At 34.2% G+C, this 16,823-nt stretch overlaps 1 protein-coding gene across 1 annotated transcript; it reads right to left on the bottom strand.

The window, feature by feature from the left end:
- Nucleotides 1-1,939: 1,939 nt before the first annotated feature.
- Nucleotides 1,940-12,419, bottom strand: LOC126682161 (beta-amylase 8). The gene is made up of 10 exons (XM_050377747.2): nt 11,893-12,419; nt 10,910-11,134; nt 9,335-9,415; nt 8,907-9,110; nt 8,053-8,247; nt 6,954-7,118; nt 4,348-4,608; nt 3,444-3,653; nt 2,786-3,005; nt 1,940-2,277 (listed from the first exon to the last, which is right to left on the bottom strand). The coding sequence occupies exons 1-10, from the start codon at nt 12,325-12,327 to the stop codon at nt 2,249-2,251; spliced, it is 2,025 nt and encodes a 674-aa protein (XP_050233704.1). The 5' UTR covers nt 12,328-12,419; the 3' UTR covers nt 1,940-2,248.
- Between the last annotated feature and the right edge of the window lie 4,404 nt (nt 12,420-16,823).

Genomic DNA, 16,823 nt, shown 5'->3' on the forward strand with positions numbered 1-16,823 from the left:
CCAACCACAAACTCTATCTCTATCTCTAAATAAGTTTTACTCCAACCACAAACTCTATCTCTAACTCTAAAATAATATTTTAAAATTACATTATTTTATTATTTTAACAACTTAACTCAAATTGAAACTTTTTTACATATTCATCCTAAAAATAAAATATATATTTTTTTACCAATAATTAAATAAAAAAATTTAAATAAATATTTTTATCATATAATAATATATATTTTACTAAATAAAATTGAATAAAATATTAATATTTCTAATATGTAAATTAAAAATTATATCTAAATAAAACACACATATTAAACATTACATAAAAATAAAAAAAAAGATACAATAATAATATTAACATAAGAAAATACAATATTTTTATTATTATTATTATTGTTGTTATTTTTATAATTTATTATATTATTTATTAATTTTATATATTATTAATTTATAATATATGCGATTTTTAAACATACATAATTTTATTAGAAGTCATAAAAAATATAATAATAAAGACATAAATTTTTAATATTTGAATATATTAGGATATAATTGTATAAATTATAAATTAGTAATTAGTAAACATAAAAAAGTATAAAATAGTCCTTATAGAGATGTGAATAGTGAAACTCTACATGTAGAGTTTACTATTCAAAAACTCTAAAAAAAATGAGTTTATAGAGTTGGATTGGAGTTACCCAACTCTAAATGGTAGGACCCAACTCTTTTTTAGAATTGGGTTGGAGATGCCCTAAGACGGATCGATAATAAAAAATGACTAAAATTCAATCACTGAAAGTCGAATTCCATCTATGAAAATTGGCATTCCAAATATTAAAGTTGTGGAGAAGTATATGATCAAATCAGCACACCAACTCTTTTAGCTTGCAGTACGGCAGTGCATCTATTTAATAAGTATAAAAAATTAAATTGTTAATGTTTATATTTAAAAAAAAATTGTGAAGCTGTGATACATATCCCATCTCTAATATACGAAAAAAAAAAATTATACTTGTTTGATTATGTGAGACATAAACTTGAAATATGTTATAGATGCTCTACTACATATATTGTATATTTTATAGATAGATACATATGAAAATGATACTCAAGACGGTTAAAGATACCTTTTAAATACATGTTAGCAACATTTTTTATATATATATTTGTTAATAACACGCACTGACACAAACCTACGGGAAATTCTTACCTAGACCTGGTTCATGAATTTTCCATACACCTATCCAATGAGGTGTTAGAAAATCTAACACAACTTTCTCTCTCTTCTCATTATTTTCTCTTTCTTCTCATTTCTCTAACACCTTATTGGATAGGTTCATGAATTTTTCATGCACCGGGTCTAGACAAGACTTTCCCCCTACCTAATATGAGCTGACACAAGAGTGACATGTCATCTTTTGATTAATAGCATACATAAACATATAAACTTTTTGTTTTTGAGTGCTATAGATTATGGACTATTATGTAATCTAATAAAAGTAGACATTTCTTTAATATTTATTGTTCCTTTTAAAAAAACATAAGCTATCCGGTCATTTGACATTTTGAAATTTAAGAAAATTTACTCTTTGAAATGTTAAAATTTGCCTTTTAATTGAAATTCAAAGGAAGAGAGATTTTTAGCCATCCTGACATATTGAAAATCTTTTAAATACCTTTAAATTATTGGATCATAAATTCAAATTTTAATGAAAAAATAAAATAAGTTGGACAAAATTTTCCAACATATATTCAATCAGAAATATTTCACATGGCGTGGAATACACACACTTTTCCATCCGGAATACTTCTAAAATATCCCATCCAGAAAGTAGTAAATTTACTTGAGGAATAGTTAAACAAAAAATGAAAAATACAAGCACTTTAATATGAATCAAGACTAATACTTTTGAAATTTTATATAAATAATAATGTTTAGATAAGATAACCATAAAAACCAAACCATTTCGTTAATGATAAATTTATGTACAATACTGGGAACTAATTGAAAATTAAGGTCTTCTAATTCTGTTTAATTGTTAGTCCCTAAATTTTTGTAGGTAGAGAAAGCATGGGAACTACATAAACAACATTGACAAAGAAACCAACATTAAATAAGAGTTCACAGATATGGTGCTTTGAGCTGCAATTACAATTTGCACTCGTACTTTTCATGTATAACCATCACCTCTGCCGACAACTACAGCTGGGATTAGATATTGATTCTATCTACCGAATAAAAATTAAGTACCTGTTACGACACTAGATCCCCTCTTAAATCCCCTGCAAAGATCATATCAAAATATATTGAGGAATTAACTGTAAAATACAAAACAAAATGAAGTAATAAGACGGCCTGTCCTTAGAAAATAATAGAACATTGCAAATATCAGAAATGTGGATCTCAATGATGTAAAAAACACAGATGATTATGTAATCCACGCTATGTGGCATTGCATTTATGCATCTGAAATTATAATGTAAAAAAAATAAAAGTATCATTTTGCAACCGCAATTTCCTAAGTGTGAAAATGTCATCCTCATGCATGCTCTTCTAATGGATCTCTGTCGTGGATTTTCTCACTCCTAATTTGTGGTGGTAATGATAAATGATTTTTTCTTAAATGATTAAATGACTTGTTCAGCATTAAAAGAAGAGTTGTTTAAAATTAAGAATGGGAAACCATGAGCTGCAAAGAAAATGAACTCTACTCTTTTATAATGCAGTATGGATGCAATTTTATGTTTAAGTGTGCGAAATTCCTAAGCATCTTATAAAATTCATTCTCACCATGCATGCATTTGATGAAGTAATCCAACTCGGTGAAGCAAATTGTTCCTTGAAACAAAAGAGATGGCTGTTGATAGACGAAGAATGCAAACTGACGGTGGTCAGGGTCACTCCTTGGCTTTGCCATCTCAACCACTCTCAAATACCCTTCTCTGTCATAGCATGAAAGCACATTTGTACCAGCCACTGCCAATTCTCGGTCCCAAGCAGAGTTTAGAATCTGTAGAACAGCCAACCACATGCTTCAACACTAATATTTACATGATAGTACCAGTCTGCCTATTATCAACATTGAACTCTAAAGAAACTCCAGCTTTCACACTGTTTGCCCCGAGTTTCTTATAACATCCATGAATAGGATGCCAACCGAATCAAACTGAATAACCAAACCAAACAGATATAAAAAAATTCAGCTCTTTTTAAGTTCAGTTTAGAAACTAAAAAGGTTCACTTTTAGCCAAACTGGAAAAAAAAAAAATGACTGGTTCAGTTCGGTTCAGTTCGGTACAGTTAAGTTGTGAAAAATTTGGTCTGGTTTGGTTTTTCAGTAAAGTAAAATTTCAATTTGGTTTGAACCGAATGCCCACCCCTATCTATGAACAATACAACGTAGGAAAGTAGGAGGTTATAGAGGTGATAAAAAGGATTATCGTATCACCTGCCAACTCAAGCCTTCAGAATCAGCCAGCACGTCATTCTCATGATCAGATACTTGCAATCCTGAGCACGCCAATTTAATTGTGACGGAGTATTTCTTCAACACCTCAAAAACTGGAGCATACCCATCCTGGTTTGTGGGGTTATGGTATCCAGCTGTTAGCTCTGCCGCATGACTAGATGTCTTGTACCACCAATAAACTGCTGGAATCTATACATTATGATATTTTTTAATTATTCATTTTTTTATAGCATAACATAAGAACAACATTATCACTTCAGTCATTCACTAGATTACACTTCTATAATGCATCATAAAGCAATAATTACGTTTCAATCCGGAAATTGAAAAAAAAAAAAACAATGCTATTCAAAGTTCACCATCTTATAATTGACAGGTTAGACAAGAAATGGTAAACGTGAAGTTTGATCCTGTTGCCTATAGAAATCCAGGCTGGTCAAATTAAGTAGTAACTGGGAACACATCTGTTAAGTCATAAAGAGTTCAGCAGAGAAAAGCTATAATGGGATCGCAAAGATGTAGGGACACCCAAGGGCTTGGTGGAGGTTGTCATCTACATCAGATCTCCAGTTTTGAATGGCCCACATCAGTGTTTTACATAACCAAATATGGGGAAGCTTCTCTTTTATTTTCTTAATTTTTATTTTTCTTTGTTTTTTTAGATTAACATGGGCAAGCTGCATTGAATTGTATGAGGTTTTCAAGCGTGCAAGGAAATTGTGATATCTGGAGCACTCGAACTATAACAACAAACAGTAGAACCAACATCGTGTTTGAGTACAAACAGTGCATCCTCGGCTCCAGTAGAAATTAGCAATGCATAATGCCATTAATCCAGCTTTTAACATATTATGACACAAATCAAACTACACCACATGCTTACCTTAACAATTATCTTTATATCCTCAAAGACGAGGCTTGCAAGAGACAAGACATTATCAGCATGGTCTGTCAATGTCTGGGCATACCAATGGAGGAAAAAACGCCCAAAATAACTATCATAATCACCTTTCTCACAAAAAAACCCAGTTTCATGTGGCCTGGAATTATATTGACCAGCATTATCAGGTCCCCTAGCCCAAAATGAATGCCCGCGCAATTTAGCAGCTCCATGTAGACTTTGTTGTAAATATCTATCATAACACTGTCCAGAAAACAAAAAGTTATAGAGCAAATAAGCTATCGAACTGAAAATGAAATACAATAAGCAACATACTGAGTCAACAGAGGTATCATAAAACCAGAATAAACACATTCATCATAATAGCAAAGCATGGGACAGTATATTTCAAAGTTCTCAAAGTGTCAGGAGGAAAGATGCATTTTATCATAAACATCATAAATTGCATTATCTGCATTCTCATACATAAGAAAAACAAAGGCTAAACCCATTATAAAGTCCCTATAGTATTAGCTTTTTTCACTTGGTCCTTAACAATTTTTTTACATTTAAGCAGCCCCTTAACTATTTAGTTTGTACACTTATGGTCCTTTTGCAGATGTAACTACAAAAAGACGTCGTTTTAATTGCATAAAACAACGACGTTTTATGCCTAAAAGGACCACATGTGTACAAAATAAATAGTTAATGGATCACTTAAATGTAAAAAGTTTGTCAAGGACCAAGTGAAAAAAAAAATAGTGCAATGCAAGTACTTCAGAATGAGTTTAGCCAAAAATAAACAAAAAAAGTGTGCACGAGAAATTACAGTAAAATTCCTTCTCAACCCTGACATTGTGATTGATGAACATAAGTTATCCTTAAACTTCAATAAATAACTAAAAAATAATCGAACATCAATTTGATGTCGATGATAAAATTCATGCCAGTATACAATGAATTTATATGTTCCGACTGAGTAGCTGATCTGCGCTCCACTGAATTTTTTCTCTCATAATGGGACCAGCGAACAACTTTAACACTTCTATTTCTCTATGTTTCCAACTCCTCTTTCCAATTCTTATTTTCTCTCTAACTCCCTCCTTCCCTTCCCTCTACTTACATCTCATTCTCTTTATCTTCCTACAATTGCTCCCCTTAATCATACAGTCTCTATAATCATTTTGGGTTCCAGAGCTGGATTGTCAAAAACTCTTAGACTCTATAATGAGTAATTATCGATTAACAAATGGATGTTTGATGATAATTAAAGTTACAAGCTGAGGTTTAAGGATCATAGCATGCATTACCAATATCTTCACAAACGACGGGTGAAACGCAAATTAGTACAGTGATTAGGGGGTGTGCAAAATCAAACCGAAATTGATTAACTGAACTAAACCGACAAATTCAGTTTGGTTTAAAATTATAAGATTGATTTGTTTTTTCGGTTAGATTCGATTTTGGTAGAAAAAAATTTAGTTCAATTTATATACAAACCAAAACCGGAAAAAAAACGGATAGACAACCGATTCACTTGATTCGATTTAAAATATTTCGAATTTCTATAAAATTAGTTTTTCAGTTTCAAAATAATTAGTATTTGATTTGATTCAGTTCGATTTGAATCAAACGCACACCTACCTTTATTCCTATGATAACTGCACACTTCTTCAGGTAACTACAACAAAACTAGACGACTAGAAACATTAAACAATTCACAAATCATGCTGACAGTTGATCATATTAATTTCATATCATAATGAATCATTCATCATAATAAGTGAACACTTTCAGCTACAAAAGGAGACATGTTAAAAAGGGCTATCAGCTATGCCCTTTCCATCGCATTCCAGTGACAGTTGTTTCATAGCAATAGTCTCAAAAACAACACAAGCAAAAGCTGAAGATAGGGGTGTGCAAAAATCAAATCAGACTGAAAAACCAAACAGAATATAGGCGGTTTTGTTTCTTAATTTTTCTAAGAGTATGGTTTGAGTTTTGATATTTTTTAAAACCAAACAAAAACAAACTACACCTATGTAATTTAATTTTTTTAGGAATAATTTATTTTCTTAAAAGTAACATTATTTTTTATGTATTTAAATGGTTAAAATGTACGATATAACAATTTAACTTTATCTTCAAAATTTTAAAAAAGAAAAATTATTCTTGTATTTCAGTTAAATGGAAAACTGAACCGAATCGAGATTTACTCTTTAATTCGGTTTGATTTTTATTCTCTTAAACTCCAAACAGTTGTTTTATTTCCACTACCAAAACGACCGAGGCTTACCCCTAACCGAACTATCCGGCAGGGGATGAAACAGACTCTTCAGTAAAGGACCCTTTTTCCGGGTGCTATAATCACACATAATGCCCTCATTTGCAATTAGAGTTACAAAAAAGAAAAGGATTTTCTAATTGACCAGTGAGAAAATTAACCATTTAAATTAGATTCATGTAGAATTCCTCATGACATAACATGAAAAAGATGAAAACAAATCAGAAAGGACACAAATCCATTAAGTGCTTTCAATTGCAAATGCACACCAAGTGGGACCTCAGTATGTGGAACAATAAAATGAGCACAACAAAAGGAAAGATACCTGAAACTCACCGATACCAGGATATCTCCAACCCATCCTTTCAGGAAAACATGGATACTTCAGTTCACCAGATGATCCAAGCCCAATTTCAACTGCAGAAATTATACCTTCTGCAAACAAATCATCAAATTCCATCCGAAAGCTTCTCATGAAATCAAAATAAACCTGCATAATATTAAGAATTGCAATGGTCAACAGGAATGCATAAATTACTTGTTTGATGGTTAGATTCTATCTTAAAATCAATTGATATTAAGTGGAAGTGCCCAACTAATATATAAACACAAGTCCATTCACACACAACCAATGTGGGATTTCCCACTTCAACACTCCCCCTCACGCGCAGCGTGTCCGGGCCGAGCAACAAAATCCCCCCTCACGTGCATCTCACGTGGGCCGGGCCAAACTTAAATTGTGTGAATGGACAAGACTCAGATAACAGGTTAGATTCCATCTTAAAACCAATTGATATTAAGTGGAGGTGCCCAACTAATATATAAACACAAGTCCATTCAAACACACAACCAATGTGGGATTTCCCACTTCAACAATGACTTTCAAAAAGGGCCACAAGCATGCCAACTAAAATGGAAGATACATTCACAATATTCTCATTTGAAAATTGAAGAGTTTTAAGCAACTTTGGATCATTTCGCAGTAGATGAAAGACTAATTAATATACATATCTAGTAGTAAGATATATTTCATAGATGAAAGTTAATTCCTTATTCGACTACAAGGGAGGAGGCAGAGGTTCAAACCTAGGGCGCCCAGGTTTGAACAATATGTCCATACCACTAGGCTAACTCTGTAGGGAGTCATAGATGAAAATTAATTCTACTCAATGCTTTGCTACAGTTTACTACCAAACAACTTATAAGTGACACTAATTAATATTTAAGAAAGAGACCGAGAATCAAAAGATGCACAAGAATACCAACTAGGTGTATGCAGATGCATAGATGAAGTAACAATTGTTGCTTCATAGATTAAATTTTCATGCCTCAATATGCACGGAAGAGGTAACAAATGTTGCCTCTTAAAAAATAATTTTAAACCTTACAGCGAAAAGAAGTAAAAAAAAATGATGTAACAGTACCTCAATGGCAGTTCTCCCTTTTAAGACTCGTTCTTTGTCAATACCCCAAGATAGACATTCAGTATTTCTCCTTCCTTCACGATCTGTGAAGAATATATCCTGGTTCTCTTTTCCAATCTCTAAAACCCACTGAGGGAGAGAGATTAAAACTTCTCCGGAGTCGCTTGCCCCATACTCATGAAATGCCATCACAACCTTCAAGATTGAAGAAAAAAGTCTCAATATCCACTCAACATTAAAAGGAAGGTTTTCTCCATTTTTAACCCAAATAGTAAGACATGTAAGAAATAAGAAATGACCTTAAGGAGAATATTTCTCAGAGATTTCTAACAATAATCAAATACATATCCTCATTTGCAAGAAACAAACATCAAGTCCAGCTGAAAATAAGGATGCATTTTCAAATCCTTCTCTTTTTCAAAAAGGGAACATAAGACCTGGAGGAGAAAAATAAAGATATGAAAATAAGAATTCTCTAGCTACATTTGCATCTTTCTATCCTATGTAAAAAAATTTGAGTGTACAGTGTTACAAAGAAACAACCCATACATTCACGACTAAAGTGATTTAGGAATGTAAGTTGTATAAGCACTCCAAAATGCATTAAAATGACCGTGGGTCGATAAGATCCAACACTTGTTCTGACTACATGAGATGGAGATCATGAATCAGTTGGCTACCCACGCATTAAACAACAGAATCTTGTCTGGCCCAAGCATCAGAAAATCATGTGACAGGTCTATATTGAACAATGAAAACATGACTAAACAAAAGCAGCAGATAAATCTATGGTTGTACAAAAAGTTTAACTCTGCCCACTTGCACATATAAGTCAAATATATGAGAAACATTACCTGCAATTTCAACTTAAATTCCCGAATGATGTTAAAAAGCTCCCTGTAGCCAGACCATACATATTTCTGAGGGTTCCACGCTTCAACAATTCCCCACCAACACTCTACAGCGACACCATCCACATCTAAGGACTTCATATGGCTCAACTCTTGTCTAATACCTTGTGGATCAATTAACTGGCAGAAATTGTTGATGAAACCAGTCTGCCACAGTGGTTCAAGAATTTTTAGCATTTGGAAAGGAAAAAGTATTAGCATCTCCACACGAAAATTACGGTCAAAAGACGCTACAAAAAATGCAAGTATTATGCATACAAAAACGAACGTCACGTATAAATGCAGATATGCAAAAAGAACCCGCAGAAACTTGAATTTCAAACCACTGTAAAACAAATAAAACCAGAAGAAGCAGAAAGCAAAAAACTTACAGCAAGCATTGCATAAACAGGAACATATGTAGTGCCTGTGAAATCACCCTCATGACCACCAGAACGAACATCCTGTATAAGCTGCACTAGCCATAAATTAGAAATGAGTTTATGGCTTAAGAACACACATAAGATAAGTTGAATTTCTAGGAAATTAAAGATCACTGAAAGTGCTAGGTTTGGCCCAATGGTTGCTGACTTCTAAATTCCTAGGGTTGGACATTTGATTTATGAGTTATCTCAAGATTTTCTTGACTACAGCCTACCTGCCTATTCAAGGAATTAAACTGGTATATTATGGGGCATATAGGACCAAGGTTGCTTATACAAGGTAGATATTAACAGGGCACTCAAATAATTTTATTCACTACATTTGTGGTAAAGCAAAGAAAAGAAAAAGGAAGAGAAAAATGAAAAGGATAGATCAGGAACTCTAGGTTTCGATGGACCATAAAACACATGTCAAACAAGATGAAAACAAGATAAATTTTATACAAAGTTGGCAATGAGCAATATCCAGTTGGATTGAAGTCTTAGCACTTTTACTAAATAGTATTGCACATTGTATTCTTAATCTTGCCAATTGTTAGCTTGTCTATTATTGAAGTCTTTCTTCCTATTAAGGAGACTCACTACAGGCACGGGCTGAGCAAGAAATAGCGATCCTAAATAAAGAATAAAGAAGTTGTTGCCCAAAAGAAGTTTTATCAATAGCTTTCCTGTTTTCGTTTGTATGTCATATGTATTTGAGGAGTTCAAATGTAGATAGAAAGAAGCTCAGGAAGATCAGCAAACCTCATTTTTTAACATATAACTGTTATTAGTCTTCTTACTTTATTATTTGGAGTCAAAATCCTTTGATGTTAGGTGTTTTTTCACGTAAATGATTAGAATAACTTTGGCTACATGTATATGCCAAGACTGCCCTTCTCTTCTTCAATGGAAAATTATAGAAACAGCAATTGATAAAAAAAATTAAACAAATGATGCTCCTAGGTATGAATGTGACAGCTAAGGAACCTCACCTTGATGATTAAATAATTCTACATACAAAGTTCAGAAATTAGCAATTTTTTAATTTAGAAGAAAATTGCAATTTCAGTCAGATTTAAAATCTTCTCCAGGAACATCCTAATTGATTTTCCCATAGAATAGCCTTAAAAAAGAGGCTTTCTTACCTATATTGTATTTTTGCACCTAATGTTTAGATTTGTCAAGCACTTGAAATGGTTTATACCTGCTGAGTTAGAAATTGGCAAGGACTGCATTGTATCTAAAAATAATCACATCCATTAATTGGGGTATAGAACCCCCCCCCCCCCCCATCTCAAGGTAAGAATCTGACATACTGCTTGCTAGTTTTTAGTTGGTTTTTGTCAATGAGAATAGGTAGTTACTTAGTTAGTAATAGAAATCCTTATAACTTCCTCGTCAGTATTAGAGAAAAGCATGCGCTAAAGCTATTACTAAATATTATAGAAATATACTACAATATTGTTTACCCATATTCAATTTCTATAGCTTAAAAAAAAGCAGCACACATATATTTAAAAAATCATTACAAGAAGCTAATACCTGATCAGCATCCAAGCAATCAATAGAATTTAGAGAAGCGAATTTGTCATTACTTGCATCTCCCTCGGTCATCACCACTGAATCAAGAGAAGGCGGAGACAAACTCTCATCAATTCTCAAAACAGATGCCTGATTATGACATTCCAATGTATTTGATTTTGCAGAGCAAGGCTTTAAAGAAGTAGTTGAAACTGGACTTTCAACTGACCTCACGCCCAATGAAGCCTAAGCAATCAATTATTACCAAATCAAGTATTAGTACATTCTAATCACAAACATGGAACATATAAACACAATCAAAATGTTTATCTCATGCAACGATTGTGCCACGTATTTTTACAACAAACCAATTAGCATTTGCAATAGAGCATCTCTAATTATTGCTTATATTCTAACATCGCAAAAAGCGTTGCGCCTAATAATTATTCATACAATTAGAGCTGTGTAATCAGTCGGTTCGGTCGGTTTGGTGACCGAACTGAATAAACCGAAAACCGAAGATTGGTAAAATTTCAAAACCAAACAAGACCGAACTTTATATTCCGATTACACCAAACCAGGTTTGGTTAAAATCCAAAACATTTACTTTTTCAATATTTTTTTATCTTAAAGTTAATTCAAACATTATATAATTAGTGTCTAATTATTCTTTTATACATATATTAGCAATGTTGTATGAAATTATTAACTCATATATTAACTATAATAAAAGAATAAAGAGTAAAAAAATTAAATTTATACTATTTTTTTATTTTTTATTATATTGTTCAGGTTTTTTAGTTCTTAAAATGCCCAAACTGAACTGAACACCAAACTTTTACCTAATTACAAACCGAACTGAACCGTTTTCATCACCAAATAACCTAACCGTAGTTGCAATTTCGGTTTGGTTTTTGCACACCCCTACACACAATCACCTTGTTTTGACAGTCTAAAAATGCAAGAACTAATAAATAAAAATTCAATTAAAAAACAGAACTAACCAATTGATTACTATTATTATTGGGAGGAGACTGTCGATAAGTAGTACCATCAGGTTCAACAGTCCACCCAGCCTCACGAGCAAGAGCAGCCAGCACGTCATTCATGTCAGCACGCGCCGGCAGTGGAAAATTACCGTACTGCCTAAGTCCGGCGAGCATTCTGCTAGTGATAGCTCTACGGTGCCGTTCTCTAAGTTTTGTTCTCTCTTTTTCCTTTTCCCTCTCTCTCTTTCCTTTACTACCGCCCGACGCCGCACTGTTGTTACTGCTGTTGACCGTTTCTCTAGTGTTGGCTGCTGCTGTGGCGGCGAAGCCACGTGGACGGCGGGGTTGCGGTTGCGATTGGAGGGTGGAGTTGGATGATTGGACCGGATGAGGTTGCGGTTGGGGATAGTGATCGGCTTGAGGGTTAATTAGAAGGTCTTGATTGTTCATTTTTGTAATTAGATTAGAGTGGAGGTTGTTTGTTTATTTCTGTTTACATGTTTCTTTTTCTTCCTAGACTCATGTGTTAGCTATGAAAGGCTAAACGGGAGAATTAGAAAGGACAAAGGAATAATAGCAATTTGCCACCTCAACTTGTAAAGAATAGACAATTAGTACGGAAATTAACTTTGTGGGCAAATTAATTATGAACTTGCATATTACGGACAATTAGTCCCATTTTGACAATTTGCCTCCCAAAATTTATAAGTTATTTGTTCTTTAATTGACAATTTGCCCCATCAAATTTTAAGTTAATTTTTTAAAATGAGACTAATTGCCTATAATCGGCAACTTCATGACTAATTTACCCACAAAGTTAATTTATGTGTTAATTTTTCATTGCTTACAAGTTGAGGGGGCAAATTGCTACTTAAGTCCAAAGAAATACCATCCACTAAAACGGCTAATAATCTGCCACGGCCCCTGATTTTTTAGGTACCTTACAACAAATTTCTTAATGTTTAAAAACGATAAGTAAATCCTCAGATGTTTGTGGCGGCGCTCGCTAAACCCCATGTGAACGAAATGGCCCCGTCATTTTTATTCAATTGACATTTTTAAACAAAACAAAAAATTGGCAGCGCCACGTCAGCCGCCACGCCAACTGCCACGTCATCAAACTATCCTAAAAAATTAAAACACCAAAAATATTCTTAAATCTAATTAAAAAAAATAAAAAGAAATTCACCCAACCCAAACCACCTAGTTAATCCACTGTGCCGCCCAACCACCATCTTCCGCCGCCACTGCCGGTAATTTTTTTCGTCCTTCATGAATGAAGAACAAATCTGTTCTTCATGAACGATCTGTTCATGAACAGATATGTTCATGAAGAATATGATGATGCTTACAGATCTGTTTGTTATTGCTCCCTTCGTCCGCAATTGATAGCCTGATTTTCTTTTATAGTTGTTTCGAATAATAGGCTAATTTCCTTCTATAAAAGTTTGGTTAACTAAGTAATTGTCTAAAACATCCCTAGTCACTTAGTTAATTTAATCAAATTTGTTTCAGATTTTAATAACATCATCAGCTAATAATATGGAAAACAGCACTGCCATCAATTTTATGGACAACCTGCCTGAGTCAAGTTAATTTGAAATTCTAGGACTAATTGGGACTCATATTAGTAAACTTATTTCATTTCGATTCTCTAAACAACTTACTGTTAATTTCTATACAATTATACTTTTGAATTGAAACAAGGACATAATAGGCAATTAATATAGTGAAGGTTCAATTTACCCCCTAAATTTGGCACGAAATATCAAATAAGTCCAACCTTGCAAAACCGGATCAAATCACCCCAAAACTATGCAAAACCGGATCGGTTTCACCCTTTTGATCAAAAAAGAAAGTGGAATAACTTAATTTTAAAAATTAATCCTGATTGACCCTAATTAACTATAATTAATTTTAATTAAAACACTAATTAATCCTATTTAATTAACATAAAATTGAGGGTTCTTTTCTATCTGTTTCCCTAATCTTCTTCTTCTTCCACAACAACCTCCGGCTACCCCATCATCGCCGACCGAAAATTCCGGATACCCACCACCGCCGATTGACCCAGACCTAGCGGGTCTGTTCCATTGTGAAGAACAGACCTGTTGGGTCTGTGTGAAGAACAGACCTAGCGGGTCTGTTCTTCATCGTGAAGAAGATCCCACTGGATCTGTTCTTCACAAATGGAGAACAGATCCGGCGGCATCTGTTCTTCGCAGGAAGAACAGATCCGGCGGCATCTGTTCTTCGCAGGAAGAACAGATCCGGCGGCATCTGTTCTTCGCAGGAAGAACAGATCCGGCGGCATCTGTTCTTCGCAGGAAGAACAGATCCGGCGGCATCTGTTCTTCGCAGGAAGAACAGATCCGGCGGCATCTGTTCTTTGCAGGAAGAACAGATCCGGCGTGTCACGACCCAAATTATTGAGTCGCGACCGGCGCTAGGGAACGGGAGTGGTAGCTCCGGAACCCGTAGCAAGCCTTAAATCACTATTTATTTTTCGCAAATAATAAACAAATAACATAAAGCAACAGAAGCAAGTATACATAACGTGTATACACAAACATTTACACTAACTGTTCTGTTATCCTCGCGAGCTCTAGTTACCGTACCTCGTACGAACTGGCCTCGCGGTACTATATACTTCAGTTAGTGTATCCAACATATCACTGGCACCTAGTGCCGTGCACGACATATAAAACACGTAGCCTACCAAAAACATATAAACTGGGCAGCAAGTAATATGTACACTCAATGTGTACTGCTGTCTAGGCTACGACTCTGTCACACGGGACCACTACTGCAGCATTCACAGAAGTCATAAATTAACATATACCGATGACTTCTGGACTTCAAAAATTGGCCTCTAGCTAGGTCCACAAACTAAGCACCTGAAAGACATCAAAGGTGAGGGGTCAGTATTTGGTAAATACTGAGTGAGTTGACATTTACTAACAGTATTAATATAAAAACATAGCATCGCATATCAAGAAAATATTAATATAAAAGATATAAACATATATTTGATCCGTATGAAACTAATATCCTAGCATGCGACACATCTCTCGAATAATCATATATCATTCAACTCAATCGTAAATATCATTTGCGAGTCCAACTCGCTGGTGGCCCAGCCACTAGATACGGGGACTTCCAGGCTACACCGTAGCCGAGTTCACTATGCGTATCGAAATCATAACCCAATCGTAAATATCATATTCATCAACAGCTCCCAGCTGTGTCAAGTCATTTCTCAATGCAAACATACTAGACTGACTCGATACTGGTGATCACACAGCCTATTGACACCCAATAGGTAGCTAGTTTCTTCGGATCACATACTAGTTCTCGCATATAGAAATTAAATAAACATATAACATCCAACCAAATATATATAATGCGATGCGTGAAAACAATGTATATAATTTCATAAAATAATTTCAATATATATAATACATGAAAGTAAAAGTACAACTCACAGTGACCGCAATCCAATCACAAATATGGTCGATGAAATGATATGCCCTTGCTATCCCACGTCTACTGACCTCTCTGCTCTGACACGTCTGATAAATAATTAATGTTTAATGATTAGACGTGAATCTCGTATTCCCATACGTATAATACTTTTAAGTTTTAGGGTTTAGTTTCATTTCAATGAAGTTTTAAGGAGTTTTCAAGACAATGTGCAGGTGCTGCCTGCACACTGACACTGTTTAGTAAAACGACGATCTCTCCCAATTGAACCGTTGGATCGAGCTGAAATTTGACAGAGGCGTTCCTAAGAGGCAAATCTATAAACTGACCGTTGGGATTTTGAATCTGCCAAGTTTAGGGTAGTGTGCGAACGCACACAGTGAGTGTGCGAACGCACACCCTAAAACTTAGGGAGTGTGCGAACGCACACTCAATGTGTGCGAACGCACACTCATGACAGCCCCCCGGAAAGTCGTTTTCCGGGGTTTTTCAACCATCTCGACGTGCTATACATTCAACTAAACAAAACCCGCATCTCGGTTTTCATTAAAACGCTAAAATAACTTCAAAAACGTCGAATTCAAACCAATACTCAATCCTAATACAAAACAGCCCTTTAATATCAATTTTCAACCCAATTTTCTTGAAATTTACCTTGAAACGAGGCTTAGAATCGATAGAGGATTCGATTCTGAAGAAATCGCCGCGAAAATCACTCGAATCGGACGTCGAACGGCGAAACGACGGTATCGTCGAAAGTTTCTCAATTTCTCTCGAAGTCTCTCAGCTCTCTGATTCATATCTTTCTTTCTTATATCATTTGGCTAAAGTGCCATTTTAGTCCTTGTCCTTTTTGTTTCTTACCATTTATCGTTTAAACTTTTCTTTTATACGATTTAGTCCATAAATAAATCGATAAATCCTTTTATTATAACTTATACGTATTATTTATATCCAATAAATAATACTAAACCCGATATTAATACTTTCCCGTCAAAATCCAAAAGTTCCATTTTCGACACAAAGTGGCTAAATTACCACTTTGGTCCCTGTACTCTATTTTGGGCTTTTCTTGACATTTTTCCTTTTAATTCCAATTCTAACTTTAGAATTGAAATATGAAATTAATTTCTTCGTAATAATCTTTTCTAAAACCGACCTACTTGAAACTTATTTACTTTATCTTTTCAGAAATTCTTCTGATATCACCATTCTGGTGAATCAAAACTGGACACGTGGTCCAATTAGCTAATTAAGTATTTTGGGGTATTACATTCTTCCCCCCTTATAAAAATTCGTCCTCGAATTTTCATAAATTTTGTTGGGATCTTATCTTATCCTTACAGTTTCCTTGACGTCCATTAATACGTTTTGATCACAGCTTTTCCTTTTATTTAACTTTAGTTTTCCATGCACAGCTATAACTTCATACTTGTTGCTAATCGATTGTCTATTCAACTCTT

Source organism: Mercurialis annua, linkage group LG5 (assembly GCF_937616625.2).
Source record: "Mercurialis annua linkage group LG5, ddMerAnnu1.2, whole genome shotgun sequence".
NCBI lineage: Eukaryota > Viridiplantae > Streptophyta > Magnoliopsida > Malpighiales > Euphorbiaceae > Mercurialis > Mercurialis annua.